The sequence below is a fragment of the Tasmannia lanceolata genome, unplaced genomic scaffold (genome assembly GCF_043159265.1).
Source record: "Tasmannia lanceolata isolate RefF3 unplaced genomic scaffold, GAP_Taslan_0.1 ptg000018l, whole genome shotgun sequence".
NCBI lineage: Eukaryota > Viridiplantae > Streptophyta > Magnoliopsida > Canellales > Winteraceae > Tasmannia > Tasmannia lanceolata.
In genome coordinates, this window is record NW_027518695.1 from 62818940 (window position 1) to 62831642 (window position 12703).

The window sequence follows — 12703 nt, forward strand, 5'->3', positions numbered from 1 at the left end:
CTCCTTTTACCTTTATTCCAACCCCAAACCCATCTCATTCTCTCTACACCACCATCCTCAGCCACTTCCATTTCTACAGCCACCACTCTCAAACCCATTTCATTCATCTTCCCTCAACCGCCATCCATCTCCGACCAAACGGCCATGAATCCGACCCCAATCCGGAATCCATAGAAACCCACTTCGTTTCCCTTCACAATCCCCTTCTCAGCCACCATCCCACCATCACCATTTTCTTCAACCACCATCCCACCGGAGCCACCATCTTCTCCGACGAATACCACCGGAATCCGGTAAGAATCTGACCCCCATTGCCATCATCTACAAGCCCTCCTTCTCCTTTCTTCTCCTTCACCTCAATCTCAGCCACCACTCTCAAACCCATTTCATTCATCTTCCCCGACGATCCTCGTCGGAATCCGGCAAGCCCCTTCACTTCCGACCACCATCTCCCTTTTCTACCATCACCCAAACCCACTTCATTTTCGCACCATCTCTGTAAACCACCACCACCTCTACACCATTCACCTCCACCATTGTCTCCTCCGTCAAAACCCTACAAATCCGGTTGGCCATCTCCAACCTCCATTAAATCTGACCCCATTTAACCTCCTTCAAATTTTCAAACCCATGCCATACCACTCTCATCTAATTCCACTATCACCCTGTTGGTGCGAACTCTACCCCCAATGCCACGGTCTCGTTTGTTCACGATTCAATTGAGCGATCGGAAAATGGCACAGGCATAAAAGTGCGGCAATCGCAATCGCCTTCATCCAGTAGAGCACCATTGATTCGGATCATTACAAACCTTCAGCCATCATTTCTGGTACCAATACCTAAAAGCTCCAAAGGGACCTTAACATCTGCTATTTGCTCCAAGCAGGTAATGCTTTACCATTAACTTGTGAAATCTTCATTTTTCAACTCTGAAAACCTCTTGAAATTAGTTTATTTCTGTCTTGCTTGGACTATTTTTTTAAAGTGGTGTTTAGAAATGGTGGTGGTTACTTGTTTCCTCCATTTTCATCCTACCGGTAATGAGAAATAAAGTGGGTGTAGCGCGATTATCAAAACAAGGAGTCTGTAGGTATCAGAGTTAGCATTACCATGTTTTTTTTAACCGCATGGATTGACCTTGTCTTTGCTGTTCGGATTGTTCTCTGAATTCTTTTCAAAATGTTTATAGTCTGTTAAGAGAAATGAGATGTGCAAAATATAATCCTTTGAACATGGTGATGGCAATATGGGTCTTCTGACATAAACAACACCATGTTTTCCATCATATCTACCCAATTTGCTTCTTCAAATGCTATCTGTTTCCTTTTGCTTTGAGGATTGTATCAATCATAGTTAATGAAGGTGGTGAAATTAGGCAAAGGGGAGTTAGTGTGGTGTTGAAGGCTTGGCTATGGTGAAAGACCAACTTTTTTTTGAGTCCGAGTGTAAGACCAACTCTTAACATGTTATGGAGGATTGATGCCTCTATGCCTATATTGCAACCTCTGTTCCCATTTCTGGGATGCAAAGCAACTTATTGTGCATGTTGGTGCTCGACTTGAAGCCATATGATCATTTTGCAATTTCAGTATTGCCTTGTTTTCCTTAGTTTTAGATCATATAGGGTATGAGCATGGGGGCTTATGTCGGCTTTAGTCGTCTCATTTACGACAGTAATTTTCGTGGATTGCTTTCTCTTCCCCTCTGTGATTAGTATTGATAACATGGTTGTTTTTTTTACTGGGCATATAGGGGCTCGGACCATTCTGTTATCCTATCCGAATTGACTTCCTTCTTTATAGAACAAGTCAATTGATATGCCTGACCCATTACTTCGTCGGATTGGCTTCGTTTCTTGGGAAAAAATTTGACCCCAATGCTTGATCCATCTGAGTCGAGTCGACTTCGTTTCATATGGAACAGGTCAGTCCAGGTTACAAACCCGTCTACTCTTCTTATCTTTCTTTCGGACCTTTGCTTCTTATAGGGTTCAAGGTTTCAACCTTGTCTTCTTCGGGTTCACTCTTCTTACGTTCCTCGGGATCCTTTTCGAGTTTCGGGATTCCATCGATCATGGGAACACTTCTCTCGAGGTTAGGCTATGACGGACGGCAACCTCTTGAGCCAAACCCCCTTTTTCAATCAAAAGGGATAAAATAAAAACACATAAAAATCGAATAGTAAAAATCCAAAAACAACAAAAATCGTCAAAAACATCAAAAACATTTTTCGAAAAAGCTGTTTTGAACTACTTTGGCTTGATCCCTTCCCACAGGGTACGTAGGTAGCTTGGGTCCACCAAAGTCCAGTCAAACATTTTTAATAAATATTTTCAAACATTTTCAAACCTTTCAAAACAAAAATGGGCAAGGATGGTGATTGCCAGGTCACTCGGAGCCCTCTTTTCATTCCATTTCCGGTTTTCATCGTGGTTTTCCGGTTTCCATCGGTTTTCTAACGTGTTATCGGGTTTTGGGACGGGCGATGATGTAGCGTGGCCCCTTTACAAGGATTGTCCTCGCTGAGCCTAACGATAGGTCATGACGATCGCGAGACTTGTCCGATCTTCAGCAGATTAGGATTGCTGGGCTTGATTCCTTTTGAATCGCCCTCTGAGCCTATCGTGTGTTCCATTTTCTTTTTCCTGGCAGTTTTTGGTTCTCGCATACCGATGAATTTCTGATTCTTTTTTCTTTTCTTGCATCTTTTAGCTTGTCGTGTGCTTGCCTCAGATTTCTCATGCGTCGCTTCTAGTTTGTTTGCTTCTCAAGCATGTGATTGATTGCTATTTTCTTAACCTTATCTCTCCCATAGGTCCGCATGTTAGTGTGATTACTCTACTGCTTTGGTTGCTTAGCTATATCGTTTATTCATTTATCTTATCTTGATTATCTGTCTAGATATAGATCTTTACTGCTTTCCTTACCTCATTATGTCTATCATTGTCTGTTTAGTTATAGCTCTGCATGTGGTTGTTTACTGCTTTCTTAGATGTGATGAGTTAGGATTTGTTTGCTTTCTTTGCTCATCCCTGGCTCATGCATGTTTAGATAGACGTTTTCTCGGGGATGATTGTTCCCATTTCACATGATTTTCGCCCAAAACTCTTCGAAGTTAATTAGAACTGGCATAAGAGACCATGTGCTTGCACTTGGGCGAATTGGGGGTACTCTTCGGATCTTCCTCATTCGTCACCAGGCACAGACATTTTGTATCTCTGGTTATCCGTTGCAACAAAGTATTTCATGGGATCTAGGGCCCATTTCCTTGGATGGCGACTCTGAGTTATTTTCAAGTGGGTCTTGGTTTCGAGGCTTTTGTCTCCGGATCAAGAGGTATCTCATACATGTACATTCGCCACCCATGCTGTGAGTGGCATCATTTCGAGAGTTCCTTGGTAAAGCTCTCATTCACATTGTGGAGGTCTCAGAGGATTGACTGGGGGATCTCGCGTCCCTCGCTCACCGTCCTCGGGATCGGAGTCCACAGGCTGGCGACTCTGCTGGGGTGTTCTTGAAACATTGCCTAACTTTGTAAATATGCCATTTTGATTAATTTTAAAGAAATTTGGGCCAAAATTAAGTTAAATGAGACCTTTTTCGCTTAGAATCCAGGAGCACCAGATAGGTGCGTAAATAAAGCGAGGGAATCACACACTGCATAGCATGTATTATCATATTCTTTATTTCTTTAATTGATTTTCATTATCATTGGTTCCATGGGATAGATACAATGCGTGCCCGACTGGGATGTCATTACCCTGATGGTGCTGTTGAATCTATTTCCAAGCTATGCGCTGGTGCTGAAGTCGTAGACATTGGGCGTACTTTTGTCTACAGCAGCCGATGAGCAATGAAGCATACTATGTATAACATTGGGCGTACTTTTGTTATACATATTAGGTATGGTTCATATGCATAGTGCCCGATAGATTGAGTCCGGAACCCTACTTTGTTTTATATATTATGTATGTACTTAGTGAAACCCCACTAGGAAGTACCCGTGTTTATATATGTATATATTGCATTCATATAAGGGTGAACATGTGTTGCTTACACATGTGAAGCCTAGAGTTAGGAACCTTGTCCCATTTGTAGACTAGGGCAGTTCACCTTATGTGGCTACAACACGGTCCTAGTACACTCATCAGTCTGTCATCAGTCGAGACCTCCTTGACTCCGTTAGGCTGGTGCACCTGGTTAGGATGTATATATATGTATACGTATGTATGTATTTATTTTTAGATTAGGGTCTATTTTTTTACGTTAGATTTTCCTTCCTAACCTAATCTGCTATCCCTATCTATCCGTCTTTCAGATTATGATCAGATCATTGGTTTCACTTCATCATCTTCATAGCCTAATTTATCTTCTATGAGCCTGATCCTTTGTTCGATCCTCATCAAATCCTATTTCACATGTCGATTGTGAGTCTATCTTGCCATTATTGCTGCCAGAGTGTGTTCTTGTTGAGAGCCCTGCTTTATATTGACCATGACAGCGTACTCTTCATGTTTAGTTACTGAGACCCTCATAGTACAGTCGTTATGTTGCCGGATTTTCGTTAAAAACCTTGGAGTGAACATTATTCTTTTAGGTTTGTTGACGAACCATGTGCTTATCGTACCACATCTCCTAGTATGGCCGTCATGCTGCCGAATTTTCTCTAAATACCTTGAGTGTGGTCATCACCCTTTTAGGCTTGTTAACAAATCATGTGCTTACGTTACCCTGTCTCCATGTGCTGTCGTTATGCTGTCGGATTTTAGGTAAAACTTTGAGGATAATCACTATCCTTTGGGGTATTGATAAACCATGAGTTTGCCATGCCATGATCCTTTTGTAAGACCATTATGCTGTCGGATTTTTCTTTTTATCCGACACACCTTGAGTGTAATGGCAATTCTTTTAGGTGTGATAGGCCGTCGTGACCCTTCTCACGATTGCTATGCTGCTGGCTTTACCCAAGGAAGCGATGCATTTGTATAATCTTTTGTTTCAATTTGCATGAAATATTGTCATATGATTACCTCTTATTAAAACCTAGTGTTTGTGATGTCCATGATAGGAGTCTTGCCCGATCGTTTAAACATCGCTCCCCGAAAAGTTACTGCTTCTAAGCCGGTTTGGTCTCGTCAAACATCGAGACTAAGTCGTTATTCTGCTTCACCAGTATCTTCTAATCCTGACCTAATGGCTGAGTATACTAAGAGTAGTTTCATGACTGAAATGAGAGAAATGATGATGAACCTTACCAGACAGGTGTCAACCCTTACTGAAAAAGTGACACGTCTGGAGGGTCAAGCAAATGAGAAGTCTTCAACCTCGAAGGACCCTGTAGTCCAGAATCCTCCAACTGGAGTCCATATCCCAGTCAGATCCATGCAAGTTCCTACCTTTGATTACGATGATGAGCAGTACGCTGAGGAAAATCTTCCGCCATCTCCTGCTAGAGCCAGAAAAGAGAAGGAGTTATTTGAGAAAGTAGACCAGTTGGCTCTCGAGCTTCTGAATTTGAAAAATCACAATCCAAAGAAAATAGACATGTCTAAATTCTCAATCTTCTCTGGCATCACTCTCCCTCCCAAGTTCAAAATCCCTGACTTTGCCAAGTATGACGGATCTGGGAGTCCTAGAAGTCATCTGAAGATGTACATCAATGCGCTTGAGCAGTACGGTCTGAATTCTCAGCAGATGGCTAAATTGTTCCAAATGTCTCTATCAGGCGTGGCGTGTAAATGGTTTCTGACTTTGGATTCAGCTCAAACCAAGACTTGGGAGGACATTGTTGAAAAGTTTATTGAACAATTCTCTTATGATGACGGGGTTGAGGTCACTCGTCGAGATCTAAAAATGCTCAAGCAACAGATCCATGAGCCGTTCAGTACCTTTGTTAAGAAGTGGAGGAGAAAGGTAGCTCAGATGACTAACCGCCGATCTGAAGAAGACCAGCTCAACATTATTGTCAAAAATCTCTCCGGCCCTTATGCGCAGTATATGGCTACTCAGTACTATCCGGATTTTAAGCATTTCATCCACACTAGGAACATGACAGAAGATGCTTTAGCACAGGGTGTAGTTCTGAAGCATTACGCGAATCCGAAGGAGGGTAAAAGACCTATCACTGCTCCCAAAGAAGTGAATCAATTGGGGACTTCTCGCCCGCCTCCAAGAAATATAGTAATGGGAGGAGAAAAACCCATTCAAAAGCCAAAGAAAGAGTTCACTTCGTTGCCTTACACCCCATCATCCATCATGAGAAATCTTGTCAGAGATGGCGTAATTGAACTCTTACCACCAAGACCTCCCCCAGACCCTCTTCCCAGAGGTTTCAGAGAAGACCAGTTTCGCCAGTACCATCATGGTCTTGGACACCATACTGATCGTTGTATAGCCCTAAGATACAGAATCGAAAAACTGCTAGCGGTGGGTGACCTTGTTCTACCTGAACCTAACGTCACTCGAAATCCCTTACCCAGACATACCGCTCCCCCACCACCTGAGATAGGAGCCATCTCTGATGACAAGCCTTTTGTTGATCCAACCTCTCTTATTTGTGCCATAACTCCTGCAACTCCCTATGTCTTAAATTTCGAAGAAGAGGAAGAAGAGTGTCTTGCTGAGCCTGTCATCAATCACACCGCCCGAATTCCTTATGTTTTCCAGCCTAATAAGGAAGACCAGGTGATTTACCCATGTGTCTATCAGAATGTTGAATCCACTGTCCATCAAGTAGCACAAACTCCATATGTTTTCTAGCCCGATGAGGAAGATAAGGAAGCCCGAATTCACTATGTTTTCCAGCCTGATGAGGAAGATCATGAAGTTCGTCCTTATGTTTTTCAGCCTGATGAAGAGGATCTGGAGATTGTTTGTGATGAGGTCCGCCATGTTACTCGCGGCGGGTGTGTCTTTAAACCAGCCGAGTTAAGGGTTGAGAATCCCGCTGAGCTCGCGAGAGGATCTGATTTGTTTAAGTCGAAGTCAGATGAAGAAGATGAAAACCTCCTCTGGCAGTTAAAGAAAACTCAGGCAAATATTTCAATCTGGGGTTTGCTTATGAACTCTGCAAAGCACTGAGAGGTTATACTTAGAGACTTGAATGCCGCTAAAGTGTCCGTTGATATTACTCCAGATCAGTTGGTCGGACTTGTAGCTATGGCCCGGGTTTCCAAAACCTTGTCTTTCACTGATGAAGACTTGACTCTCGAAGGTCACAATCATAGCCGCCTGCTCCGAGTCACCGATTTCTGTAATGAGAAGAAAGTTCCTGAGGTTTTAGTTGACAATGGATCCGCTTTGAATGTTTGTCCTCTGAGTACCGCTACTGCCTTAGGATTTGAACCTGGTGATTTCATCCCTTCTGAACAAGGCATCTTAGCTTATGATGGTACGAGGCGTGATGTTGTTGGAACTTTAGCCACAGAAATCCAGATTGGAGATGGAATGTTTGAAATTGAGTTTCAAGTGTTAGACATTAAACCATCATTCAATTTGCTCTTGGGCCGACCTTGGCTTCACAAATACGGAGTTTTACCTTCATCATTGCATCAAAAGCTGAAATTCATTAAGGGTAACAGAGTGATAACAGTTAGACGAGACCCAGACCTAGAAGTTGGCCAAATTTCTCAGGAGCTCATCATCCTGACCACTTTAGAAAAGAATGAAGATGTCAGTCTGACTGGTTTCTCCCTGGAAGTTACAGCTATATCAGTAGAAGAAGCTATGAATGAACCTCTCACTTTCCTTACAAGTTCAAACCCCGCAGTAGTCCGAATGATGCGCAAACAGGGCTATGTCCCAGGAGCCGGGTTAGGTCGCCACCATCAGGGTGTAGTTGAGTGGCCGAATATGGGTAAAGCAATTGGATTGTTTGGGTTGGGCTATGAACCTACAAATGAAAAGATCAGTGAGATGAAGAAGTATATGCGCAGAAAGGTTGAACTTCGTCGTTTGGGGATAGATGAGCCGAGCATGTTTTACAGTTTGTTGAGGAATGGACATTACAGGAAAGAAGGGGAGGATTTCTCCTTTTGTGGTTTTGCTGAGCCATGGGTCGATCCAATAACCAATGAAAAGCTGCCAGGGTTTGAGATCTTCTTCGACATGGAATTACCAGATGAATTCCCATCCTCGCAGATTAATAAGGAGGAATCTGAATCAGACTGGGCTGACCTTATGGAGCCGTACCTTTTGGAATCTCTGTTTAAGATCGATTCACCGGTTGTAGCTATGATCGGAGAAGATGCGCCGTTTTTGAACCCGCAAGCCATGACCACCTCAGCTGAAGGGGACCTCGCTAACTGGAGTTCGTATGTCCTTCCTCAGGTTGTTATGGAGTATGATGACATTCTTGTCAATAAGTCTTCCAATGTTATGGAGTCCGATCATGAGTCAGAGTCTGTTGATGTGTCTGAAGTTGAGTTTGAGTTGTCTAATGTGTCTGATGTAGCTACTGTTAGGCTCGAGTCCACTGATGGGACCGACGCTCAGCCTGTTTCTTTCTTTGTTGAGTCCGATGTTGAGCCTGAGTCAAGCGTGTCCAATGATGTACTTGCAGTTTCCAATGAAATGAATATCTCTTCTCAGTATGTCTCTGTGTCTGTGTCTTTATCAGATGAATTCAATGATAATAATAATAATAATAATAAAGAGCCCTCCTCGGATGAGGATGCCGACGAAATTCTCCCTGAAATCAAGCACATGATTAAACAGGGGGAGGAGCGTCGAGCAAAGCCACTTGAAGAAGAAATCGAGACCATAAATATTGGCGATGAAACCGAAACTCGGGAAATACGAATTGGCAAGACATTATCCCTTGAGGAGCGGAAAGAATTAACTGACCTACTTAGGGAATTCAAAGAAGTCTTTGCTTGGTCCTCTATAAAGAAATGCCGGGATTAAGTGAAGACATTGTCCAACATCGGCTTCCCTTAATCCTGGGTGCCAAACCGAAAAAGCAAAATCTTCGGAGAATGAAACCTGAGTGGGCTTTGAAAATTAAAGATGAAGTTACTAAGCAGTTAGAAGTGGGTTTTCTCAAGGTGGTGGAATACCCTGAATGGCTTGCGAACATAGTACCGGTGCCCAAAAAGGATGAAAAGTTCGTATGTGTGTAGACTTCAGAGACCTGAATAGGGCAAGCTCGAAGGATGACTTCCCTCTGCCGTACATAGATATCCTGGTGGACAATACAGCTGGTCATGCATTGCTTTCCTTCATGGATGGGTTTTCGGGATACAATCAGATCAAGATGGCGCCCGAAGATATGATCAAAACAGCTTTCATAACCGAATGGGGAACATATTGTTACAAAGTGATGCCGTTCGGACTCAAGAACGCAGGAGCGACCTATCAGAGAGCTGCTACTACCTTGTTGCATGATATGATGCACAAAGAAGTAGAGGTTTATGTGGATGACATGATAGTCAAGGCCAAGACTAGAGAAGAGCATGTTGTGTCATTGAGGAAGTTCTTTCAGCGTATCCAAAAGTATCAGCTTCGTCTTAACCCAAACAAGTGCGTGTTTGGTGTTACATCAGGGAAGTTATTGGGTTTCTTGGTGAGTCAGAGAGGAATCGAAGTTGATCCTCAGAAGATAAAAGCTATTCAAGAAATGACTCCACCAAAAACAGAGAAGCAAATCAGAGGATTTCTTGGCAAGGTGCAATACTTGAGAAGATTCATAGCACAGTTGACTACTATTTGTGAGCCGATCTTCAGGCTTTTGAAGAAAAATGCGTCAAAGAAATGGGATGAAGAGTGTCAGCAAGCTTTTGAAAAGATCAAGTTGTGTCTGACCTCGCCTCCAGTGTTGTCACCAATTACGCCAGGCCAGCCATTGTTGTTGTACCTGTTTGTGACTGATACAGCGATGGGATGCATGTTGGCCCAGCAAGATCCAGAGTCGAAGCGAGAAAAGGCTATATATTATCTCAGTAAGAAGATGCTTGAGTATGAACAGAAGTATACCCTGCTCGAGAAAACTTGTCTGGTGCTGGTTTGGGCTACTCAAAGGCTGAGGCATTATCTGTTATCAAATAGGGTCTTGCTCCTTTCACGGATGGATCCCTTGAAGTATTTGTTTGAGAAACCAGCTCTCACCGGAAGAACTGCAAGGTGGTTGTTATTATTGTCTGAGTTCGACATCACTTACGTCACTCAGAAGTCAATCAAGGGGTGGGTAGTAGCCGAGCATCTGGCTGAAGTACCCGTAGAAGAGGTTGAGTATTTGAAAACAGAGTTTCCGGATGAAGAGATAATGACCGTAGAAGACGAAGCCCCAGGGACGACCTCGTCTATGTACTTCGATGGAGCTGTGAACAAGCAAGGTCGTGGTATAGGGGCAATACTGGTATCACCGAGAAAGGAGTATACCCCTATATCAATCAAGCTACAATTTGAGTGTACAAACAACATGGCGGAGTATGAGGCATGCATTGCTGGTCTCGAAGCAGCTCTAGTTTTAAACATCCAAGACATCGATGTATTCGGAGACTCGATCCTGATTATTTGTCAAACCAAAGGATGTTGGAGAACAAAAGAAGATAAACTGATCCCGTATCACGAGTACTTGGGGTCTCTGGTCAGCAAATTCTGAAACATCTCATTTACTCACTTGTCTCGAGTGAAGAATCATTTCGCTGACGCCCTTGCTACTTTAGCCTCAATGTTGGAACTATCTGCGACGATGGAGGTTCAGCCTTTGGCAGTACGATTGCAATGGGCCCCAGCGCATGTTAATGCAATAGAGATAGCAGCAACGTGTCCAGACGGCAAGCCATGGTACACAGATATAAAAGATCTCATTTCAGGCAAAGGGCATTCAGCCGAAGCCTCGGGAAAAGAGAGGAGAACACTTTAGAGGTTGGGCTCTAATTTTATCATATGTGGTGGAGAATTATATAGGAGATCGTTCGACGGGATCCAACTCTTGTGTATAGATGAAGATCGAGCCGCTGAAATCATAGAACAAATTCATGAAGGTGTCTGTGGACCGCACATGAATGGAAAAATGCTATCAAGAAAGATCACAAGACTTGGGTATTACTGGCCGACGATGGAAGCAGATTGTCATGCTTTTGTAAAGAAGTGTCACAAATGCCAAGTTTATGCTAATCTCATCCACGTGCCCATCTCAGTTGCATTCTCTTACATCGCCCTGGCCTTTCTCAGTATGGGGAATAGACATTATTGGGAAGATATCACCGAAGTCATCGAGCGGACATGAGTACATTCTGGTCGCCATTGACTACTTCACCAAGTGGGTAGAAGCAGCTTCCTATGCCTCATTATCCTCTACTTCAGTTGCAAGGTTTATCAGAGCAAATATCATATGCAGATATGGAGTACCACATGAGCTGATCTCAGATAATGGATCTCACTTCAAGAAGGATGTGGCACACTTATGCGAAGAGTTCAAAATTAAGCACCACAAGTCTTCGCCCTATAAGCCCCAAACCAATGGAGCTGTCGAGGCGACCAATAAGAATGTCAAAGTTATCATCAGCAAAATGATTGAAACCTACAAAGATTGGTCGAACAAGCTCCTGTATGCTCTATGGGCCTACAGGACGTCAATCAGGGCCTCCATAGGTGCAACACCGTATTCACTGGTGTACGGGATGGAAGCTGTCCTGCCTGTAGAACTGCGAATTCCTTCTTTGAGAGCGATGATGGAGGCTGACTTGCCAGAATCAGAATGGGCACAAGCTAGATACCAGGAGCTTCATATGATTGATGAGAAGCGGTTGAAAGCTCTATATCATGTCCAAGGATATCAGCGCCGTATCGAGAAAGCTTTTAACAAGAAAGTTCGCATCAGAGACCTGCAGAAAGGAGACCTCGTGTTGAAAACTTTTCGGGCATCGGTCTATGATCCCAGGGGAAAGTTTAAGCCCAATTGGACTGGCCCCTATATTGTGGATGAAGTCCTGCCAGGAAAAGTCGTCAGACTCCTCGATCAAAATGGTGAAAAATTAACAAAGCCAACAAACCTGGACCAACTCAAGAAATATTATGCTTAGAGCACCAGAAGGCCTCCTTTGGCCAGCCAGAACCTTCAAAAAAAAAAAAACTTGAAAAACCAATACAACAATCTTTCGCAGCCCTTTTGAGCCTTAACAAAGTCAAAAGTCTTCCAAAACCTCAAACAAGGGGCATTTTTTTTGCCTTGAACTACGCCTGACCTGATCCCTATTCTTCCAGGGTACGTAGGCAACCTGGTTTATCCAGGTTCAGTCGCTCTTCCAAACAAAATCAATCACCTTCAAACCTTGAAAACCAAAGCAAAATCCTATCCTTTGAACCCATAACCCACCTAAAAAGTCATTTTGGTGCAATAGGCAAAGGTTTGTGGCATGAAAAAAAAAAGAGAGAAAAAAAAGAAAAAGGAAAAAAGAAAAAAAGAAAAAAGTGATGGAGTCTGAAGACCTGCTAGGGCAAAAACCCGAAAGGGCGGTCTAGGCAAAAGTTAGGGTCATTCACCCGCTAAGTCGAAAACCCGAAAGGGCAACTTAGGCAAAAATTAGGGCGTTAGCCTGCTGGACCAAAAACCTGAAAAATGTGATCCAGGCAAAAATCAAGGCAGAGCGGTCCGATGGATCGAAAACCCGCTTGGGTGGTCTGGTCGAATGGCAGTGACTTCCTACATGAAGCTCAAAGTATCAGAAAATGGGCGCAGCCTTCAGCATCAGAGTTGGCAT

The 12703-nt window shown here is 43.3% G+C and overlaps 1 protein-coding gene across 1 annotated transcript; it reads left to right on the plus strand.

Moving 5' to 3' along the window:
• Window positions 1–11512: 11512 nt before the first annotated feature.
• On the plus strand, window positions 11513–12025 carry LOC143850590 (uncharacterized). Its single transcript, XM_077359821.1, has one exon. It carries the CDS (start codon window positions 11513–11515, stop codon window positions 12023–12025), a length of 513 nt encoding a protein of 170 aa, XP_077215936.1.
• The last annotated feature ends 678 nt before the right edge of the window (window positions 12026–12703 follow it).

Excerpts from the sequence above, each read along its gene's own strand:
- LOC143850590 (XM_077359821.1), top strand. The coding sequence starts at position 11,513 with ATGATTGAAACCTACAAAGATTGGTCGAACAAGCTCCTGTATGCTCTA.